The sequence below is a fragment of the Suncus etruscus genome, chromosome 6 (genome assembly GCF_024139225.1).
Source record: "Suncus etruscus isolate mSunEtr1 chromosome 6, mSunEtr1.pri.cur, whole genome shotgun sequence".
Classification (NCBI taxonomy): domain Eukaryota; kingdom Metazoa; phylum Chordata; class Mammalia; order Eulipotyphla; family Soricidae; genus Suncus; species Suncus etruscus.
Window position 1 is genome coordinate 110,946,647 of NC_064853.1, and position 21,837 is coordinate 110,968,483.

The window sequence follows — 21,837 nt, forward strand, 5'->3', positions numbered from 1 at the left end:
TTTCAGGCTAGAGCAGAAATGAACAAATTTTATTGCTTATGCAAGTTGTTACGATTATGCAAGTTCAGCTCAAGCAGAACAAGGTATTAGGCTGACTTTGCATTTATGCTCTCAACTGTATTAAAGTGTCTTTTTCATGTTCTATTTATACCATATTTTTTATTTTGGGGGGTGTTTGTGTGTGAATTCTTTGGATGGATTCTCTGTTGAAAATGATTCATGGAGTCGTAGTGATAGTACAGTGGGTTCGGCACTGGCCAACCCAGTTTTGATACCTGGCACTCTTTATGGTCTCACTACCTAGGTGTGGTCCAAACACACACACACACACACACACACACACACACACACACATACACAAAGAAAAGGATTCTATAATGTAGTGCTATTTAGTGTGAAATGCCTGTAGACATTTGGGTGTGCTTGATAAGCTTCATTCAGTACTGCTATTGACAGGCTAATAGCATTATGAGTCACAGTGCTACTAGCCCTGAGTTAAATGGTCATGAATTAACAATATCTATTCATGGTGGTAACTCTACATACATATGAAATAAGGTTATATATGAAGAGGGGGCTACAAATGTTAGATCCAGAGGCTCAAAGGAATTTAGAATTATATTTTCCATACAAGCAATAATTCAGTATTACTAGAATAGTGTTCAAAACACCTTTATAAAACTTCACCAAAAATTTGGAATAAATTCATGTGAAAAGACTCATGTTTTGAGCTATGCAATAATATGCATCTATAAAGCTAAAATTGGGACCAAGAATAGAGAGGCAAGAGAGAGAGTGAGTGTCCGCATTCCTGAGAAATATAGATATGTCAACTGAAACATTTAAAGACTGTTGACTGAACTCTGATATATCACAGCCCTAGGATTCTCTAATTCACTCATTGAGATCAAGTCTGACCTGTATATTCCCAGGGCTTCCTGCCTACTTTCTCTACTAAATTTCTAATTTCAAATAAACAATCTCTTCACCATAAGGTGAACTCTTTGAAGGGAAAGAACAGTCCTTATTCATCTCTAAATCCTGAGAATATAACACAGTTGCTAGCAATGACTAACAACCAACTACAAGTAGTCTTCATTCTTCCTGTGCTCCAGTTTAACTAATGATCAACTAAATATAATATTAAAAATACAAAATATATCCTTTAGAGAAAATGACTTTTCTCTAAAATACAAACAAAACATAGTGGTTCATTTATCAGAAGTTAAATATAATAAGTCTTTAGGAATATTTAGCATAGCTGAAAAATTCTTATTTTCAAGTTCACAAGTCAGTTTTCATATGTAGCCTGAGAAACAATACTCTGAGATTCTTAGCTAAATCAGTGTCTGATTGCCTGCTAGCAAGCAGTCTTTCACTATGATTGCCAGAAGTCAAATAACTCAGGGAAGCACATCGGGCACACCCAAACCTATTGAACTGTTTTGGCTTCAATCTCAGGTGGCAGTTCCCTGTCAAATCTTCTGCCCTACTTGCCTTTCTCACGTCAGTTTATGTAAAATTATATTGGCTAGCAATAGTTTGTTGATAGTTGTGATGGCAAAGAAAAGAAATAATATGAATTCAGTCAAATGCCACCGTTAAAAATGACAAATTAGTGAGCTCAGAAGTTCAGTGTTTTCTTAAAATGTCTTTACACAAGAATTGGGGAGAGTTCTCTAGCTAAATAATTATAATGGAAGATACCACCCTTCTTGGCTTTCTTTATAGCTCACTCAAAAAGAAATCCACATCAATTCTCATAATCGTATGCATTTCTGATAAAATATTAGCAACAACTTGGTATGACAAGATATGAAATCTAAAGTTAGGTGAGAAAAAATTTAATCAGGAGGGTAGCTCCAACTAAGAATTAAGAAGCAGATGGGCCCTCATTCCCAAAATTGTAAATAGAAAGAAAAATTTCCTGACTTTACAAAACAATTGTACTTTCTCTGGTTTCTACATTAGTAGCCACTATTACCCATCCCCCTTCTTTACCATCTTAGATAATCCATTGATAATCAAAAACTAAATATTCATTCAAAGTAATTAAAAATGAGGCACTCATGAGGACCCAAGAGACACTCACAGGTAAGTATAACAGTTCATCATCTGGGGACCTTCGTTTCTTGATGGATGTCATTTGAATGCCATGTGTGTTCTGACGAAAAGCTGATGGAAGAAAATGCAAGTTTATTCTGGGATCATCTCTGAGCAAAATTATTATTAGACAGTAGCCTTAGCAAATCTATGAGTTTAGTTTCTAGTTTTAAGCATCAATTTTAATTGGTAATAAGTTCTTTTACATAGAGTGTAAAACTAACAATAATGAGGTTGTGCTGGGGCAGAACAAGCAAAAGAAATTACAGAACACTGCCTTGGCTTAAGAAAAACTATAGGATTCCCCGTATCTCACTGGTGTGTTTCTGAACAGCTGTTAAAGAAAAGAAGATACATTGGGTTTATGATTTATTTCTTAGATCATTCATCTTGCAAGGAGATAAATGCTTATTGCAGAGGTTGTCTTTGGAGTACATTCAGCTTTTTGCATCCACCTCACATATGTCTGTACATACATCATACAATTGTTGGAAAATCTCATTTTCCAATATCTCAGTTTTCTCTTGTATAATATAAATGAATTAAGCTTAATAGCCCCCCCAAATTACCATGATTAAAAACCATGTCTAGATTCAAGGATATAAGATAAATTTTCTATCAAAGTTCAGGTCATCTGCTCTTAGGAAACTGAGTCAGTTTTAGGCAACTCAAGAATACTATAAGGGAATACTATCAGTCAGATTCAATAATAAAATAAGACATAATAAAATTATTTATGTATAGTAAAACATATGATTTGGTAAATGAATAAAGAGAGTTATAGCAAAAGCACATTTTTCTACACATGTACAAGTTAACATTAACTAGTTATTAGATGATTGCTATTTGATAAAACTTTTGTTTTCTTATGAATTAACGTCAGTAATAATATTTTTTTTCAAAAAGTCAGACTGGAATATTAAATTCTTTAGTGATAAGGCATCATCTAGAATCAAGTCTCATAACTCAAAAGTACATGAGAATTCACATTATTTTTGTTCATTTTTATGTCATATCTAGAAGTTCCAAGGGATTATTCCAGGTTTGTTTTCAGATTCCACTTCTTAAATTTTTTTTCGGGGGGGGGGGAGGGAATGAGATGATGTTCAGCAATAATTAAGGGATATTCCTGGCTCTGTTCTCTGAAAATACTCTTGGAGTTGCTCAGGTGAACATATGGGGTGCAGGGGGATCAAACCCAAGTTGGCTGCATACAATGCAAGTGCCTTATTTACTGTACTATTGTTCCATCCTCCAAAAGTATCCTAACTTTTTTTTGTGTATATTTATAAGCCACATCTGTCAGTGCTTTTTGTTCTGAACTCACAAATTACTCCAGATGGGCTTCAGGTACCATGGGTTAACTGGGAACGAATCAGGCTAGGTGGCAGGCATAGAAAATGCTCTATCTGCTCTATTAGCAATCCAGCCCTTCAGGTTTCACTCCTTGGGAAACATATGGCTTGGGAACTATGTATTGTACTAGGGACTGAACTTCAGTTGGCTGCATACAAAAAAAAAATGCCTTTCCAAGCATACTATCTCTCTGACCTGCTAGTCACTATTTTCTGCATTTTATTATTTATAAAGTTATAACTCAAAGGACTATATATGGACAAGGAGTGTTGTAAACAGAACGAAGAATTGGAAACCACTTCCATTCTCTTCCACATGCACAGATCTGTTTTCATCTATTTTGCATTGTAAGCTCCTTGAAATAATATTTTTGAAATACATTTACTGTTTAAAAATTAACTTGAAAGCAACTGGCTAAATCATTAAGCTTGTAAAAGAAGAAGAAACTCAGGGTCCTTTAGGGTCACCCATATTTACTCAAGATTCAAGGAGTCCCAGATATTTCCATTCTTCTTTGTGAAACATGTTCTTAGATCTCTCTTTCCCCATATACTCAAAAGGCAGGTGCTATTTTCAGTCCTCAGGCTCAACCGCAGAAAGATCAACTGATACTAAAAGGTAAAGAGACTGGTTCTGAAATTTTGACTACTATTGGCTGCAGGGCTTACCAAAAAACAGATTGTTGGGCCACATTCCCAAGGTGATTGATTCAGCAAGTCTGGGAAATAATTTGCATTACTAACCAGTTGCCAGATGATGCTCATGCTGTAGGTCTGGAAGGCACATTATGGGAATGGCTGTACTAAGAAATCCTCACGATGATATCTGGCTTTTGTAGAGCTGTAATGCACACCTGGAGTCCATTTCAGCACTCATCAACATGATGACTTCTCTCTGGCTCTTGAATCTCAAGCCACACTTGTCTCTTAGATCTAATGTAGCTTCTAAAATAACACTCTCGGCTGCCCTACCCCATTTGGCTACTACTGCTACTTACGGCGCTTCGTACCATCACCATTCTTTGTGCTATCCGAGACTTGCTGTTTTCTGATGCTGTCTTCATCCGCCTTCCTATCTCGTCCTGGGCAAGCACAGATCCTAGCCTCAAAGCAGCGTCGGCCCAGGACTTGCCCACTAGAAATTAAAGAAAAGGAGAAGAAAGAGCTAAATATGAATTATATGTTTAGGTCCCCTGGAATTCTCCTATTCCCATTTTTACTGCTAGCTATCACCAATAAACTACCACCAAACCACCAACTAGGTCATGGCTGCTTTCAGGATGGAGCCCAAAGCCTTTAGAAGAACACTCAAGTTCTTACATGCCATAAGCAATATCAGTAAATAGGAATCCATTGATTCTACAAAGAGCCTCCGAGTCATAAGATGAGCAGCTGTATTTAGCTACATATTTTGAAGGAAACTTGAGTTAAGTTAATGTATACCTCTGGATAAAATCCCTATAAGCAGATTTACTTAATGAAATTTAAATGCCTTGGGGTACATGAAAACAAACACTGTCTAATTAGCACTTACTCCAGTCAAAAGTCAAGAATTCAGGTATGAAGCTTACTTGCAGTTTCCCAGTTCTTTTCTCACTCCCTTCAGTCTTTACCCCTTTTCTGACTTCACTTCCTAAGGTCTTTCATGTACATGTTTGCATCAAGGATTTAAAGCAAAATGGGCAAAATCAAGTGCAGCTTATTGTTGTACCTGTAAAGTTAATAATAAAGGAGGCACTAATTCTCCTTGCCCACTACCTATGGATTCTACAGAATGATAGTTCTGTATATGTCACTTACTCCCTGGTTTCCAGAGTAACAATAATTAAAATTGGACGTCGGTTCATTCCTCCAACACAACTGCTGTTACACATGAAATTGTACAAGACTGTCGTGAATTCAGTGCCAACCTGAACAAAGGGGGAGAAAATTTATGTTAACAATGGTGTTTTTTCTAGTAAAAGGACTTCACTTCTCTGGAAATGTTTATTTATTCTAGAAAGGCAAGACCTGAAACCAATTGGAGATTCATCTGCCTTGGTTTTTGGGGAGGGTTAAATTTAACATTTGCAGCTCTGAGTACAATATACTGTAAGAAAGATTTTAAAAATAATCACCTGAGCTTATAGATCTGCAATTCAAAGAGAATTATCACATATTGTTATAACTAAAATGGAGCAGTTAAAAGTTTACCAAATATAATAGAAATAAGGAACATTTTACATATGTATGTAAAACATCATAACATAAATTTGAAAGAAGACTCTTCAGCTTAAAGAAAATACCCAAGATGTAGTCTTCTAATTTTTTGTTTTTGTTTTTGAGCCACACCCGGCAGTGCTCAGGGGTTACTCCTGGCTGTCTGCTCAGAAATAGCTCCTGGCAGGCACGGGGGACCATATGGGACACCGGGATTTGAACCAACCACCTTTGGTCCTGGATCGGCTGCTTGCAAGGCAAATGCCGCTGTGCTATCTCTCTGGGCCCTGTAGTCTTTTAATTTAAACTGAGGAAATTTGATGTATTATAGAGTCACAGTTAAAGTCTTCACAATCCACAAAAGACTCTATTCCAATGTTCTGGATCACTCTTCTTTTTTATTATTTTGTTTTTATTTGGGGCAATATCTCATGATATTCAGTGGTCATATCTGTCACTGTATTCAGGAATACTTCCTATTGGTACTTGGAGGAATGTAGGGGGATCATCTGAGATGCCTGGGATCAGACCTTGGACAGCCACATGCAAGACAAGTGCCTTTCTATCTCTTCATGTTCACCAGTCTTACTTTTAAATTTGTCATTTGCTTTTTCAAACCTGCTGAGATTCCTTAGAGTCTCTCATTCTCAGGCAAGTGTAAGACAACATTTAACCAATAATAGCACATATTCACTACCAGTTTAACTGATAGTTATATTTCTCTGTATCAGATTATGTCATGTAGTACCAATTGCAATGTAAATTATCTGTCTTTAAGACAGAGAAATGGCATAGAGATATGCTACCAGGTTATTTTAGTAGTCATGCAGAACATTTTGAAAGGTAGAGAAGAATCCTATAGAAAGAACACCTACATAATACCCCCACATCCACACAAATAAGTACTTGATAACAAAAACTAAAAGAGAAATAGATACTTGAAACACCACTAGTCACAGTAAAACTAATACTCTACCAAGTTAACCCAATCCTTACCTGGGGTGGCTCATAAGGCACCAGGACACTCTGTCGTCCTGTGATGGGGTCTTCTATGTACTGGGCATGACTGTTTCCTTCTACACGAATCAAATGGCTAGGAGGAGCAATCTGTCCTATAGAAGAGAGAAAAACAAAACAGTTATTTTTCTTCAAAATAGCAAGATCAAAATAAATCTGCATATTCAACATTCTAATGGTCAAAGAAATTTTTTAAAGGAAACTTGTAAGTTGAAAGAAAATACATCAAACGGAAAAATATAATAGATCTTGTTATCTGATATTTGATGTGTAAAGATATTTGTTGCTTACAATAACAGAAAGGGCTACATGAATATCCATTATTAAAGGAATACTGTGTTTCTGGAGCTTAAATACTCAAGCTGTTGCAGCTTTTATGACTATTCTCTGACCATATCCATAGATGGAAATTTGTCTATAAGTCTATACAATAGAAGGAAAGGGAGCAAATTGATATTTTAATTTGGTTTGACAAAAGTCACTGCTCCAAGTCACTCAATCTTTGCCAGATTGATAGTATTGGAGGCAGGGTGTGTGACTTGCATGCCGCTGACCCTGACTCAAATCTTGACACCCAATATAGTCCTCTGAGTTCACTAAGCTTTTATTGTATGCACAGTTTTAGGAGTAAACCTTGAGCACAGCAGGGTGTGCCCTCATCCAAATAACAAGCAAACAAACAAACAAAAAAAACCCAAGAACTAATATTGTATGAAAATCAAAAATCAACCAAGATATGCTCTGAAACATCATCTATTAAACACCCAAACTAAGCATAACTAATCTCAAACGATCAGAAACAATTAGAAAACAACTGTTATACCTTATGGATCAAAGGCATTGATAAAAAACATATTGAACTCTCACTATGTATAAAATAGTTTTTGACATATTTATTTTCATAAGAAATGTACAAAGGTATGCATAATAATACAATGTAGAAGAGTAGAAATTAATGACTAAAATAATTGTGTTATGATGTATATAATTTAGTTTTTTAAAAACATTTCTATGTATATCCATTTTCACTATTGATTTTTTTACTACCAATAATATTATCTATATTTACTTATTTTAGTTACATATGACAATATATATATATATATTTTAGTTTTTTGGGGGGGTCACACCCAGCAGTGCTCAGGGTTTACTCTTGGCTCCACGCTCAGAAATCGCTCCTGGCAGGCACGGGGGACCACATGGGATGCCGGGATTTGAACCAATGACCTTCTGCATGAAAGGCAAAGCCTTACCTCCATGCTATCTCTTCGGCTCCGACAATATATATTTTAATGTATATTATGTATAAAGTACTGTACCTGCAAACTTCCCTGCACTCTCACAACTTTGATAAATCCTCATGCTTCTTCCATTCCTACTTTGTATATTTCTGTTATTAATTTACCCTCCTCTCAATAAAATATATGGAATAAAGTATAATAGGCTGTCATATGTCAAGGAACAGTTAGTTGGCAGTAGTGACCTCTGTAAAGCTATTATTTTATCTGAAGCTTAAAATATGGGTATAAATAATGGATGGTTATAGAGCTTAAAAGCAACTGCAATATAACTGCTCCCTTTACTGTATCATGTTCCCTAATACTATGTACATCCGCCTGCTTGTTCTATTAACCATGGTTTCTATTAATTTATTTTTCTTATTTTTCATTTTTCAATTTTAAATATTTCTTCTTTTTATGCTTCTTCTGATATCTTTCCAACTTTCAATTGCTCTATTTTTGAAAATCACTAAAATTAAAATATTTCCTAGTCAAGGTCAAACAGACCGGCTGCCATATTGTTTTTCTTATATGCTATTTTTTTTAATTAATATAAAGCAAAGAACTTGAGAGTTAAGTCTACTCTAGGATCTATAGTTATTATAAAATACTAATTGAACCACTGTTAGAGGCACACATCTATGTGTAAATTATTTTACTTAACTCCAGACATGCATGATTGATTGCTCTGACACCTGAGACTGGTATCAGGTATGTGGGTCCTCCCCCTAAATTATTCACATGATGCTTATGCTTAATAGGCTGCATTTTTAAAATAGTCATGAATTCCAATTCTTCTTACCCTCATTAAATTCACGGCTGAGTTCATGGTTTGGGCACCGTTTTACCACCTCTGTGACATGTTCTGCTTTCTTGTAGACAGGCATGGCACGGATCACGGCACCCTGAGGAGGTGGGGTCATCACCTTGATCTGGATTGGGCATGTCTTTGCAATTTGACAATACAGCTTCTTCAGTTCAGTGGAATACTGCTTACACATGGGCCAATGATGGAGATAGAAAAAAAAAAAACCAACAGGAGATATTGTTACATTCCAAATCAGAGCAATAAAAATATGTGCACTTTCTATAACATCAATAGCTACATGTTTCCCATTGGCTACTTCTACATATGATACCTAGCAATTTCATTAGAAGTTATTTTATTAGTCAATCTGATAATTTTCTACTTTAAGCTCCTATATTTACATAAAAATTTCATATTTATCAAAACATACTGACACCATTGTTTTCTGTTATATTTTCTTTAGAATAAAAACAAGAACCTGAGGTTTAGGAATATTTTTTTTTGATCTTGTAACGTTTTTATTACCTCAAAGGGAAACCTAGACATGCCTTTAGCAGCTAATTGTTTTCCCACCCTCCACCCAGCGCACGAATCTGCCCGTGACTCTATAGATCTTAAAAGTTCAGAAAGTGTTTAAATGCATGATAAATACCATAAGCAGCATTGTAGAATACTAGAAACGCAATAAAATAATATTCTCATATATTGAATAACACTAAAAATGATAGTTACTCTGGAGAAACTCATAGGAATTAGGATCTATAAAAATTATAAAAGCAATCAGAAAATAAATATGCTTAAGTCAGGATCAGTCAGCTAGAAATTTCAAAAAAATTCCCAAATCATTGTATTTATCTCTGATTTTCATAGTTTAATAAAGAAGCCAATTACAGGAAAAAATGTTTAGTGGTTATTTGGTAGGTAAACTGTAGAGTTGAGAAATAGTATAGATACAACCTGAGGTATATAACTAAACAAGAAAAGAAAAAGTTTTATGGGGCCAGAGCAGTGGTGAAGCAGTAGGGTGTTTGCCTTGCACACAGCTGACCTAGGAAGGACTGGCATCCCATATAGTCCCTCAAGCCAGAAGCAGAATTTCTGAGTGTATATCCAGAAGTAACCTCTGAGCATCACTGGGTGTGGTCCAAAAACAAAAACAAAAAAAAAGAAAAGAAAAAGTTCTAATTCCATGTTTCAGCCTCTTCCTGCTCTCAGTCATAACAAACACTCTATTCCAACACATATATTAAACTCCACAACCATGTTCTCAGGGTCAGTTCCCTCTCACTGTTTCCATACTTATTCTGATGCTAGGTAAAACTATTCAGGCTATGAAACCAGTGGCCAAGAGCAAGGTACTTAGTAACACATGCATAGGTTATAATCATAAATTGTCAGTATCATCTCTCCAGGAAAAATACACCAGGAAGCAGAAACCAGAGTGCCAGAGATTCATTATTGTTATGTTCTAATCCAACTCTGACTAAAGGCAAGTATTCATCCATAAAGTTCATTTTAAAGCAATTATTTTATTGTTTCCTTCTAAAATATATTATCTATTTGAATAATCTTTCTTTTTCCCCCAAGTATTTCACTATATAAAATTTTCAGTTAAAAATTTCCTAATACTAGAAACCTATTGCATAATCAGTTCTCCATGCCCACAGGTCAAGAATTAAAAACTCGTAAAAAAAGTTTTACATAGCTTGAAGAAATAGGAAGTATGCCAAAAAACCAACCACCTAAAATATGTACATATTTTAAAATCACTGAATGAAATTGTAGGTTGTTATTTTTGCTCCAGTGCTTTAAGTGAATGATTTTGTGAGATAAATATTTATCTAATAACAGGTTAAGAATTCACTTTTACTGATAAATTCAATAAAATAAGATTTCGGTGTGTGTTTTAGTTAGTAGTTTATATATCTCCTAACCATCAGTTTCATAAGACACACCTTAGGAAATATGATTGAAAAATACAACTGTCAGCTAGCACCTGAAGGCAAATAAGATGCCCTTACAAGCATGTAAAGATTGCAAAAAAAAAGTATTCAAAGTTATGAGAGACATTCCATTTCGATAATTTATATACTATAAATCAAGTAACAGACTAAAATATAAGGGTACTATGAATATCCAAGGACTTGATGACAGTCTTCACTCTCAGAGATGGAAAACATCAATCTAACTCTGAATTTAATGAGATCCTCATAAGATTCTGAGCTTTGTTTAAAGAAATTTGATTCTCACACAACATTGTGAGGACATTATTACAAGAAAAAAATCTCTTATCTGAAACCCTGGAGGCCAGATGTTTCAGAATATAGGATTTTAGAAAGGGAGTAAAGTTCATATAGCCTATTCTATAAACAAACAACAGTATTCAGGGAAGTATCCTATTATTAAATTTTCGCATTCCTTTAAAATTCAAGAATATTTTACATCAACTAAAAAATGACCATTGAGATTCAAAGTTGACCTTCATTTTTCACCATTAAAGAAGATTGCAACAAATGTGTGTAATTAAATCCAAACAATACCAACTTTTTTGTTGTTGTTTTGTTTTGTTTTGTTTTTCGGCCACACCCGACGGTGCTCAAGGGTTACTCCTGGCTATCTGCTCAGAAATTGCTCCTGGCGAGAATGAGGGACCATATGGGATGCCGGGATTAGAACAACCTTTGGTCCTGGGTTGGCTACTTGCAAGGTAAACGCCCTAACACTGTGCTATCTCTCCGGCCCCAACAATACCAATGTTTTTTTGTTTGCTTGGTTTTATGGGCCACACCCATTTGAGGCTCAAGGGTCACTCCTGGCTAAGCACTCAGAAATAGCCCCTGGCTTGGGGGGGGACCATATGAGACGCCAGGGAATTGAACCTCGGTCAGTCCTAGGATAGAGCTTGCAGTCAGACACCTCACCTCTAGTGTCGCTGCTCCAGCCCCAACAATACCAACTTTTAAGATTCTAAGAATCAGTTACCTGAACCTGGCCAAGAAATTCAGTGATTGTTCAGTAAGACTGCACCCAAATAAAATTATAAAAATAAAAAAAAAGAATCTAAGAATCAAAATTAACTCTCTTTCTCTCTCCTTACTCCTTTCTCTCCCTCATCCTCTCCTTCCCTCATTCCTTTCTTTCTCTTTCCTCTCCCTCCCTCATTCCTTTCTTTCTCTTTCCCTCGCTCTCCCTCTCCTTCTCACTCCTTTTTCTCTTCCTTTCTCTCTCTCCCTCTCTTCCACATCCTCTCTCCCTCCCCTCTCCCTTTCCCTTCCTCTTTCCTTCCCTCTCACCCTTCCCCTTTCTTCCTCTCTCCCCTTTTTCCCTCCCCCTCTCTCCTCCCTCCCTCTCCATCTCACTCCTTTCTCTCTTTTCCCTCTCCCTCCCTCTCCCTTTTCTCCTTTCTCTCCCCTTTCCCTCTCTCCCTCACCCTCTCATTCCTTTCTCTCTCTCCCTCTCTCTCCCTCCCTTCTCTTTATCCCACTCCCTCTCTCTCTCCCCCCTCCCACTCTCCTTCTCCCAAAGAACAAAAAAAAGAAGCAAAATTAAGAACTGCAGATAATAATAGGTCAACGTTTCTATCCTCATTTTATATAAGAAAACTGAAGTACATAAGCAGGCATATTCTTATCTAAATGGATAGGAGCTCATAAATTTTATACTGGAGGGGAGGTCTTTCACTCTGAACACTTGTCATAATGACTTGACTTAAGCCTCAGTCAATCAGACATTGGCCTTCATCGCCAAACCTTGGATCCCATCTTTGGAACTGGCACGGTTTTCTGCACCAGCTCCAGGAATCAAATTTCTACCAGGGAAGGCCCAAAGGTTGCCCTGACACTGATTTGCTCCAGGGTGAGTTTATATGACATCCGACAACATGGAAACAGCAACCAGTTGCTTTCAGGGAAGGTTTCCCTGACTCACCACCTAATAGTGAGATGAACCAGATGACGCTTAGGGACACGCTGGCTTTGACAAAGGATGTGTTCAAAAACTAGGATCTCTAATTATAGCAGCCTGACTACACAACTGTGACTGAGAACTTTTCCTGGGACCATGAAGAAAGACTTTGGGGTTAGGATGCTTCATGGGTATGGACACCCTATTTTTTAAGCCAAAGGTTTGTCCTTTATATTTTCCCCAACTTTTGATATGCCTAAGCAAAATAATTGCCACTCCTTTTTCTTTTTACTCCTTTTTATTTTTTATTTTTTATATGGGCTCCCGTATTTTTCATAAGATCTTGGGACATGGGTTACTTTATTTTACCTCATATTTCTGCACTTTTGGAAAAAATAAGAAGAAAATAAAAAGAATAAAAGGATGTTGGTCAAGGGTCCAGTGGTCACAGGTGCATTGGTGGAGAAACTAAAGAGGACAGACTAAATATCCAAGCCAAAGTCAACAACAATAGAATCAAGAGACCCAAACTATAAGAATCTAAACTTAAATTGGGCCTGTTATCTAAACTTTAAATGTGCAGGCCTGTGGGCAAAGGGTGATGGTGTAGGATGCACTCTGGGAACATTGGTGGAGGAAGGTTGACACTGGTGGTGGGAATTGCACTGATATACTATATTTCAAATCCAACTATCATAGATTTTTAAATCACAATAGTTCCAATAAAATAAAAGAATAAAAGGTATTAAGTGACTTGCCTGATGTAGAGAAATGGTAGTATGAAACTAATATAATCCTTTGTGTCCTAGTCCTATTATTTCCAGACTTTCTGGATTTATCCTTATCATATATAAAAAATAATTAAACAGTCCCTCTGGTAGCTTGTATTATCTTTATCCCATATTCTGTATTTTTTTCAATATAGTGAATTTTGAAGAAATATCAATGAAACTTTAATATTTCTGCTTATTGCTTCCAAAAAATCCTGTGGGGTAACCCAAGTTTAGAAGACCTTTCAATATTTTATCAATATTTATGGGTTTTACCCTTAAGTTTAGTACTATTATCTATTTGTAATTATTTTACTTTCTTCATCCTCTTTTTTCAGTGCAAGGACTACTTAAGGAAAATATTTTATCTCTTTCTTTTTGAATTGTCATAGCAAAATTAAAAACAGTATATGGGGCCGGAGAGATAACACGGAAGTAAGGCATTTGCCTTCCATGCAGAAGGTCAGTGGTTCAAGTCCTGGAATTCCATATGGTCCACCAGCCTGCCAGGAGTAATTTCTGAGCATAGAGCCAGGAGTAATCCATGAGCGCTGCCAGGTGTGACCCAAAAACAAAACAAAACAAAACAGTATTATGAGTTTTATTTTATTAATCTATATCTACTTCCTGACTAGTACCTAAATGCCTAGATAACACAATGCTTATAGCATACCTACAATTAAGTAAGTGAAGTCCTCCAGTATTATATTTCAAAATATATTATATTCAAAACTATTTGAGGAACAGAGTAATAATAGCACAGTGAGTAAGGCATTTGTCCTGTGCCTGGTTGACCCATGTTCATACAAAGTTATTTTTAAACACACCTTTGGAAAATATCACAACATTTTATTTATTAATGTTAAAGAATACCTAAAGCATTTCCATGTGAAAATTAAGATTACTGAAGATGACTAAAGCTAAATTCTTGGAATCAGTGTTATTGCCATGATGCCTACTGTTAATAAAGAGAGGTAAGCAAAGGCTGCATTGCAGGGGTTAAAAATCAAATATTCAGGAGAATGTAGGGCCCAGATTATGGCAAGGCAATAATTTCAGACATTTTAAACATGAAATAGAAGGCCAGTGGGGGAAGGGGTTACAAGGTTATGTAATGTTTTGCCATTGGCAAAATATTGAAATAATTTTGTTATGTGAACAAAGAGTTAAGTATCAAAGATTTCTGAACAAAATTTAGTTATTTTCTTTCAAATAGTCTAAGAAAATAATAAAAGTAGCTTCTTAAAGTTTTTACAACTTGTGAACCTTTTTACCTTAAAAGTGCCATGAATGAGGGCCCGGAGAGATAACACAGCGGCATTTGCCTTGCAAGCAGCCGATCCAGGACCAAAAGTGGTTGGTTCGAATCCCGGTGTCCCATATGGTCCCCCGTGCCTGCCAGGAGCTATTTCTGAGCAGATAGCCAGGAGTAACCCCTGAGCACTGCTGGGTGTGGCCCAAAAACCAAAAAAAAAAAAAAAAAAAGTGCCATGAATGAACCACAGCACCTCAACTAAATTAAATATTTGATTCTGAGTTAACTTTTAGTTGTTGTTCATTCAGAAACACTTTACTATTGCCAAGTTGTTCACAATTTTCACTTTCAGTTATGTGACCCCATTTTGGGTCATGGCCCATAGATTTGACTCTAGCTTAGGGGCTAGAGCAATAGCCTTGTAAGTGGTCAAACCAGGATGAATTCAGGTTCGATCTCTAGAATCCTATATGGTCCCTTGAGCCTACCAGGAGCAATTCCTGAGTGCAGAAAATCCAATATTTAGAACTAATGACACTCTCAAAATTTAAGTCCAGTTATCTATCTCTTTTCTAAAAGTCAAAGGAAAATGAATTCATTTTAACGCAGAACTCTCAAAATTCAATAGTCAATTGATACATAGAATGTCAAATGAGACATTATCTAGATTCAAACAAAGAAAGAACAGAAAATATAATTGGTTTCAAGACTGTAGAAGAAAAGAAAACCACAAAGGATAAAGCTAGTAGGTGATATTTGTTGTGATAGTGGTAAGGACTTGGCTGTCAAAGCCAAGGGCACTAGAAAAGAACTCTAAGCCAAGACCAGCACTGGTGAGCAATATTTACTGTGCTTGGGGTGAAAAGAACTAATTAAAATGTTTTTTTTAATCCTTACTCTCAGTTTTTTTTTAAATTTTCAAAAATAATTGGTGAGTGCCCTTCATGTCTTTTCAAAGTTTCACCAGGGCTTTTAAACTTGTCAATGCTGAAAAGCCATGGCCTCTTCTAGGCAAAGCATGTGCTTCACCTCTTGAGCTGCATCCATAACTCTACTTCCAGTTTCTTTTCTCTCACAAATATAGAATTGGAAAAAAAATGTATGTTTCTTAGAGAGGAGAGAAAAAATCATGAATATGGAAAGACTTATTTAAATCAAAGGCAGAAATGAAAGCATGCACAGGGTCTATCTAAACTGATGCTAGGAGACCTTATGGAGCAGGACTCTTGCAGGTAAACAAGTAAACATGTAAACATGCAAACAAGTCCTTTGAATTATCTCCTTTCCCCTAAACTGATGTTTTTAATGAAATATATTACTTTACATTACTATGGTTTTCTCATTAATGTCAAGGGCTTTTATTTTGGTTTTAAGCAATTTTTATTATCAAATATTAATGCTAAATTTTTCTTAGAAAGTTAGCGGGAGAAAATCTTAGAGATCATTTGAATTACACATCAGGCACTTCAGATACAGAAGAGGAATCTAAGACCCAGAGATGAGTGGTCATACTTTTAAACACTCATTAATTATGACTATATTCAAACATACTAATGTTCCTCCATGTGCCATACAATCTTCTTACTTATAGCACAAAGGGCAATTTGTGTGTTTGTGTTATTTTTGGTATACAATTTAAAATATAATATGGAGCAGTGGCACAGGCATAAGGCTGGATCGCAGTTTAATTCCACAGTGTCCCATATGGTCCCCTAAGCCAGGAGCAATTTCTGAGCGCATAGCCAGAATGTATAAAATGTGTAAAAATGTATAAAAATAAATGTATAAAAAGAATAAGAATAAATATTTGTACTTATGTATTTTTTGCATATTCTATCATATGTTCCTAGGAACTATTTAACTATGAGCAGGAATAAACTAAATGTTTATTTGGGGCCTCAACTAAAGTTCTTACGCAATCCACATACATCAAGTATTTCTGCAATGGTTTAAAACAGAATTGCCTCAAAGCTAACAAATAAACTAAACTCTATTTTGCTATACAATATCCCTGACAAAAATGGTAAAGCAGCTTTGCCTAAGTTTTGTTTTGTGTTAGGAGGGAAGGAAGGAGGTTTAGTATCTTAAGGAATGAGCTGCTCAAAGATGAATATCATGTTCTAATAAAATAACTCCAGGGGATTTTGAAAAACAAGAGTGAATTCAGCTCCTTTACTAATAATATGTTGCAAAGAGAAGGGGGCAAAAGCATTCCAGTAACTAGGACCCCACCATCACCACCTGCCTCAGCAGACATACTATATTACATACTCTTGGCTGCCAGATTGGTAATTCAGTATTACAATGCAGAGAGATGCCAGCTAATATCAACACACACCTGCATAATTTTTCAACAGCTCCCTTTTCAAATAATGCAAAAAGACTTCCCTCCCCACTCTATCAAAAAGAAAATTGAAATTGACTTTTCAACTTCTCCCAGAAGAAATACCATATTATGTGCAAATTCCAAGACTGCCACTACCCACAAATACCTAAGAATTTTTATAATCTATACATAAAGAAATCAATAATTATATAAACCATCTTACTACTATATCATCACCAAAGGAATTGGCTATAGAATGAAACAACAGATCTTGCTACTACAATAACTGCTTTCAGATAATTCCAGCTGTGGCAGGCTACCATGGTACACAAATTTATTTTTACTTTTCTAATGCATTGCAATATTTAATATGATCTACTGACCATTATATACATAATGAGTCCTACTGTATGAAACTAGATGTACCTGTGGTCCATGAACTTTTACAGGGCAATTATCTATGCTGAGGTTGGTTGAATGTTTAAAAATAATAAAATATAAGAAATATAAGTTTAAGATCAATAGATAAGTTAATGTCACTACATTTTTAAAGTTTACCATGAATTTGAATTGATTTGAAGAAAAGTAATGGGATTTAATAGTAATACAAAGGCAAACCATCTTTCATTAACATGAACTGCCATATAAACTGATTGATTGTATAAGAGTTCAGATTTCAATAATTTAATGGTATGCTTATACAATCTCAAATAACCTAAAATACACAATATAGGAACAAAAAAAGGAAAAGACAAAGATTACCACAATGGCATTTATCTTAATGTAATGATAAACAAATATCATTGTTACTATGCAGTGGTCCTCAAACTTTTAAAACAGGGAGCCAGTTCACTGTCCCTCGGATTATTGGAAGACCCAACTATAGAAAAAACAAAAACTATAAACAAATTCTTATGCACACTGCATATATCTTATTTTGAAGTAAAGAAATAAAATTAGAACAAATACAATATGTGGCCCACAGGCTGTAATTTGAGGACCATTGTACAGTCTTAATAGAGACAAAGTTATCATCAGTGGTTTTTCCCTTTCATAAAACATATTATTGTATATTGACAAACTTTTAAAAGCCTTTTAACGGGGAATATTGTATTAAATTCAGTATATTATTCAAAGAAGACAAAACAAAGTTTTGGTGATTGACTTACTCAGAGGAAAAAGTAATAGGAGAAATGAGAAAATTGAAAATTATAAGATCCAAAAAATTTTGATGAGAAAACTAGATAATTATAGATTTGCATAAATATAGCTAATACACTCTAATAGGAAACAGTATTGGCTATAAGGAGAATGCTTCAAGAAGCTTGAAATATATCAAATAACCTAATCACTTATAAATGTGTAAGCTAATTAAACACTTAGTGTGGTTTTGTCCTCTAAAAATCAACTTACTTGAGAGAATTTATACATTTTACATCTGGCAACAAGTTGATTTTTTTCAATTCTTAATAGTGTTCATGTTATAGGTTTTAGTTAAATAGACATACTCAAAGCATGAGGTAATGTCTTAAGATGTCCATAATGGATAGTATACCAGAAACAACAGAGCTACATGTCAGGAGGTCTAGCCCAAGGTAGAAAGCTTGCCACAAAGAGCAGTGAGTGTAGTTAGCATAGAGAAGTGTCTACTAGGACAATGATAATTGGAACTGATTGCTCTGGACAAGAACTTGGGTACTGAAAGGGGAGAAAGTGACATGCAATGTACCTTTCCATTAACACAGTGCAAACCACAGTGTCAAAAAAGATGACAGAGAGAGAGAGCAAGAGAGAGGGGTAAGTGAGAGAGAGAGAAAAAGAGAGAGAGAGAGAAAGAGATGCAAATTACTTGCCCTAAAGACAGGTGGGAGTGGGGAGATGGAAGGAAAACAGGAGACACTGGTGGTGGGAAGGGTGCACTGGTGAAGGGTGGTGTACAGTCTATGACTGAACTCCAGCAATGAACAATTTTGTAACCATGGTGTTTAAATAAAGGAATTAAAAAAAAAAACAATGGATATTATCAAAATACCAAAAATAGAAAGGGGTTATGAATATTTGTGTGATGTAAATCAAGTTTAAATTTCTTTCAATTACAATTTCTGGTGCACAGTGGAACTTTAAATATTGTTCAAAGAATCCCAAAGAAGAAATTAAGAGTTTCCAAGTCTTATCTAGTGCCTGGACACCACTTTCTTTTTTGTTTGTTTAGTTTTGTTTTGGGGCCACACCTGGTGATGCTCAGGGTTACTCCTGGCTATGCGCTCAGAAAATGCTCCTGGCTTGTGGGACCATATGAGACGCCTGGATGGAACCGAGGTCTATCCTGGGTCAGCCTCATGCAAGGCAAACACCCTAATATCACCCCAGCCCACTGGACACCACTTTCTTGCATCACCTTAAACAAAACATTTCTCTACAGAGCTCCAACTTCTTTTTACACCTAAGGCATTCCATTTAAAACTGTCTTCTATTCAAAACATTATCTACTTCTAAGGGAAGGTGGATCTGGAAATTGGTTTCACTACCAGGTCCCAGGTCACCATTTCCTAATAGATCTATCATAAAGATCAGGCAGGAGCAGATCCCCAAATTGGCCCCACGGTCATCTGGCAAAGCTTCTGCTTCTCCTCCCTGTCTCCCTTCCTGCCATAATCGTCTAGCTGCCAGACATGTACGAATTGTGCGCTTGAGAGTCTGAAAAAAAAAAATCTTCCTCCAAGCACTTTTCCTGATGGCCCCAGCCAAAGGGCCGCCTGTTGCCACCTGTCAGTTGTGGGGATTAATTACCTGAACCAAGGCTGGGAGCGGCACATTCTTCCTGGGGCCGCTCCCACAGATGTTGACATCAAGCAGGTGGGCTGTCTGCTACCTGCACTCTCTGAAGACCAGCCTCTGGGACTCCTGGGGCCCAGCAGAAGAGGGGTATTTAGGGGTGGGGGAACATTTAGACTACCACAAAATAGCAAAAATAAAGCAGGGAGGAATCCACCCTGAGAGGTCACAGGTAGTTCTGTGGTCAGGCCTGGGTACCAGCCCAAGAGACAGGAGGCAACCTTCCTGCTGGAAGACGGCAGTGTTGGCACTGAGCATTATAAAGTCTGGGGGTGGAGCCGACCAGCCTGATTCCAGTTGCCCCAAGGCATGCATTTGGAAAGCCAGTTTGAAAAGATTTGACAGACCCAACTGGTGATTTTGCAACTATATCTTCCTAGGAGGGCCAAAGGACCTTTCATTTTACTCCCCCTGCCAGGGTCATCCCCTGCCAACTACACTTAACCCACCCCTTTCATTATTACCTGCAGAAAGCAGATGAGGGAATATATTTCTCAGTCTCACAAATACAGCAGGGCTTGATAAATATTGTCTCTTATTGTTTCTTGGAGTCAAAGCATAAAAGAGCTGAAATGGACTGGGCCTCAAAGTATTTAAAAAGTAGCATGTGATGAATGTTAACAGGGAATTTCTTTTCTTGGTATTGAATAAGCATTGGCATACCACCCACTTAAATACCTGACCTCTTAAATACCAAGTCCCTTAAGAATATAAAATCAACAGAACTGGAAGATGCACTTACTTAGGGAGTGAAAAGTTCTCCTAGGTGGAGGCCTGCTGGATATGGTATCTCTTACTTCACACACCACTGGATGAATCTAGTTTAACTCCCCAGGGAATAAATGAGAGAAAGACTCCTAGAAAAGACTATAATTCTTATCTATCAAACTCAAAGCATGTTTTCTGTAAAATATTTCTGTAACTCCTCTTCAAAAAGCCATATCTGATTAAAGGGAGTGGGGAGAGTCTGTGGATCCTGGAGAGTGTCATGGATTCCTTCTCCCTCTCTCTACAGTAGCACACCTGCTGACAGGCCACCCTCCTCCAGGCCACTGATCTGAGTTTCAGCAGTCTTTGCCCTGAAGGAATACTGTTTTCCTTCCTTCCTCACTCAGAGTGACTCACTGTTCTCAACAGACTTCAAAGCCCTGCACTCCTGCCCCTGTCATTTCTCTTCCCTCCAGGCTCAAATTGGATGCCCCTTTTCCTTCCCTAGTCCCAATCTTGCATTGCAAGAAGAAAACCTTAGGTCTGGAAGACAGAAGTCCTGCCCAGAGCTCAAGGCATACCAGAAATATGTTTGATCTTCAGGTCCAGGATATTGCCTCTCATTGTGACTTTAGATGTCTGATCCCCAATCTGAGTGCTCAACTTTATAGGTCTACCTCTACACATTCCTTCTATACCCTGATGCATCTTTGCAATACATGGAAACCCATTTATAAATAATTTATTTGTATAATAACCTTAAAATTAAACTCTTTACTCATATAATGATTTTTTTCGATCAGAAGGATACATTTTTTTTTATGGAAAGGTAAGAAGAATTGAAGAATTGGGCTTAGGAGAAATGATGGGAGAGTATGCTTAGAGAGTATTGAAGGTTATAGACTTCATCAGTTTTCATAAATGACACCATCACTCATATATATATACATATATATATCAATATATGTGTATGTATGTGTGTGTATATAAATATACCATCTTTACTCCAGGGTGCCTATGTATAAAGGCATGCACTGACATCTTTTGTGTGCATTTTTTGACATCACTACGTGTATTTATGGATACCTTTCTGGATTCAAGTGACTGTACTTGGTATGCCAAGGTTGGTCGAAGAGAGGACCAAGTTCCTACCCTCAGAAAACTACCATTCATAAGATAACTACATACAAATATTATGAATATGCAGCAGAATATAAAATAAGACACAATGAGGTGGCCAACTATCCCCCAACAAGCACCATCATAGTCTCATAACCT

General features: G+C 36.5%; 1 protein-coding gene across 5 annotated transcripts in view; it reads right to left on the bottom strand.

The window, feature by feature from the left end:
• The window catches only part of TP63 (tumor protein p63), a 269,583-nt gene that overhangs the window by 21,047 nt on the left and 226,699 nt on the right, over nt 1–21,837 (bottom strand). For 3 of the 5 annotated variants that reach the window (XM_049775964.1, XM_049775966.1, XM_049775967.1), the window contains exons 5-9: nt 8,757–8,943; nt 6,654–6,769; nt 5,259–5,368; nt 4,457–4,593; nt 2,093–2,175 (exon numbers count right to left, since the gene is read on the bottom strand). In XM_049775964.1, the coding sequence (XP_049631921.1) occupies nt 2,093–2,175; nt 4,457–4,593; nt 5,259–5,368; nt 6,654–6,769; nt 8,757–8,943 (633 nt within the window). The remainder of the gene's footprint in view (nt 1–2,092; nt 2,176–4,456; nt 4,594–5,258; nt 5,369–6,653; nt 6,770–8,756; nt 8,944–21,837) is intronic. The other 2 variants (XM_049775965.1, XM_049775968.1) reach the window with 1 other exon arrangement.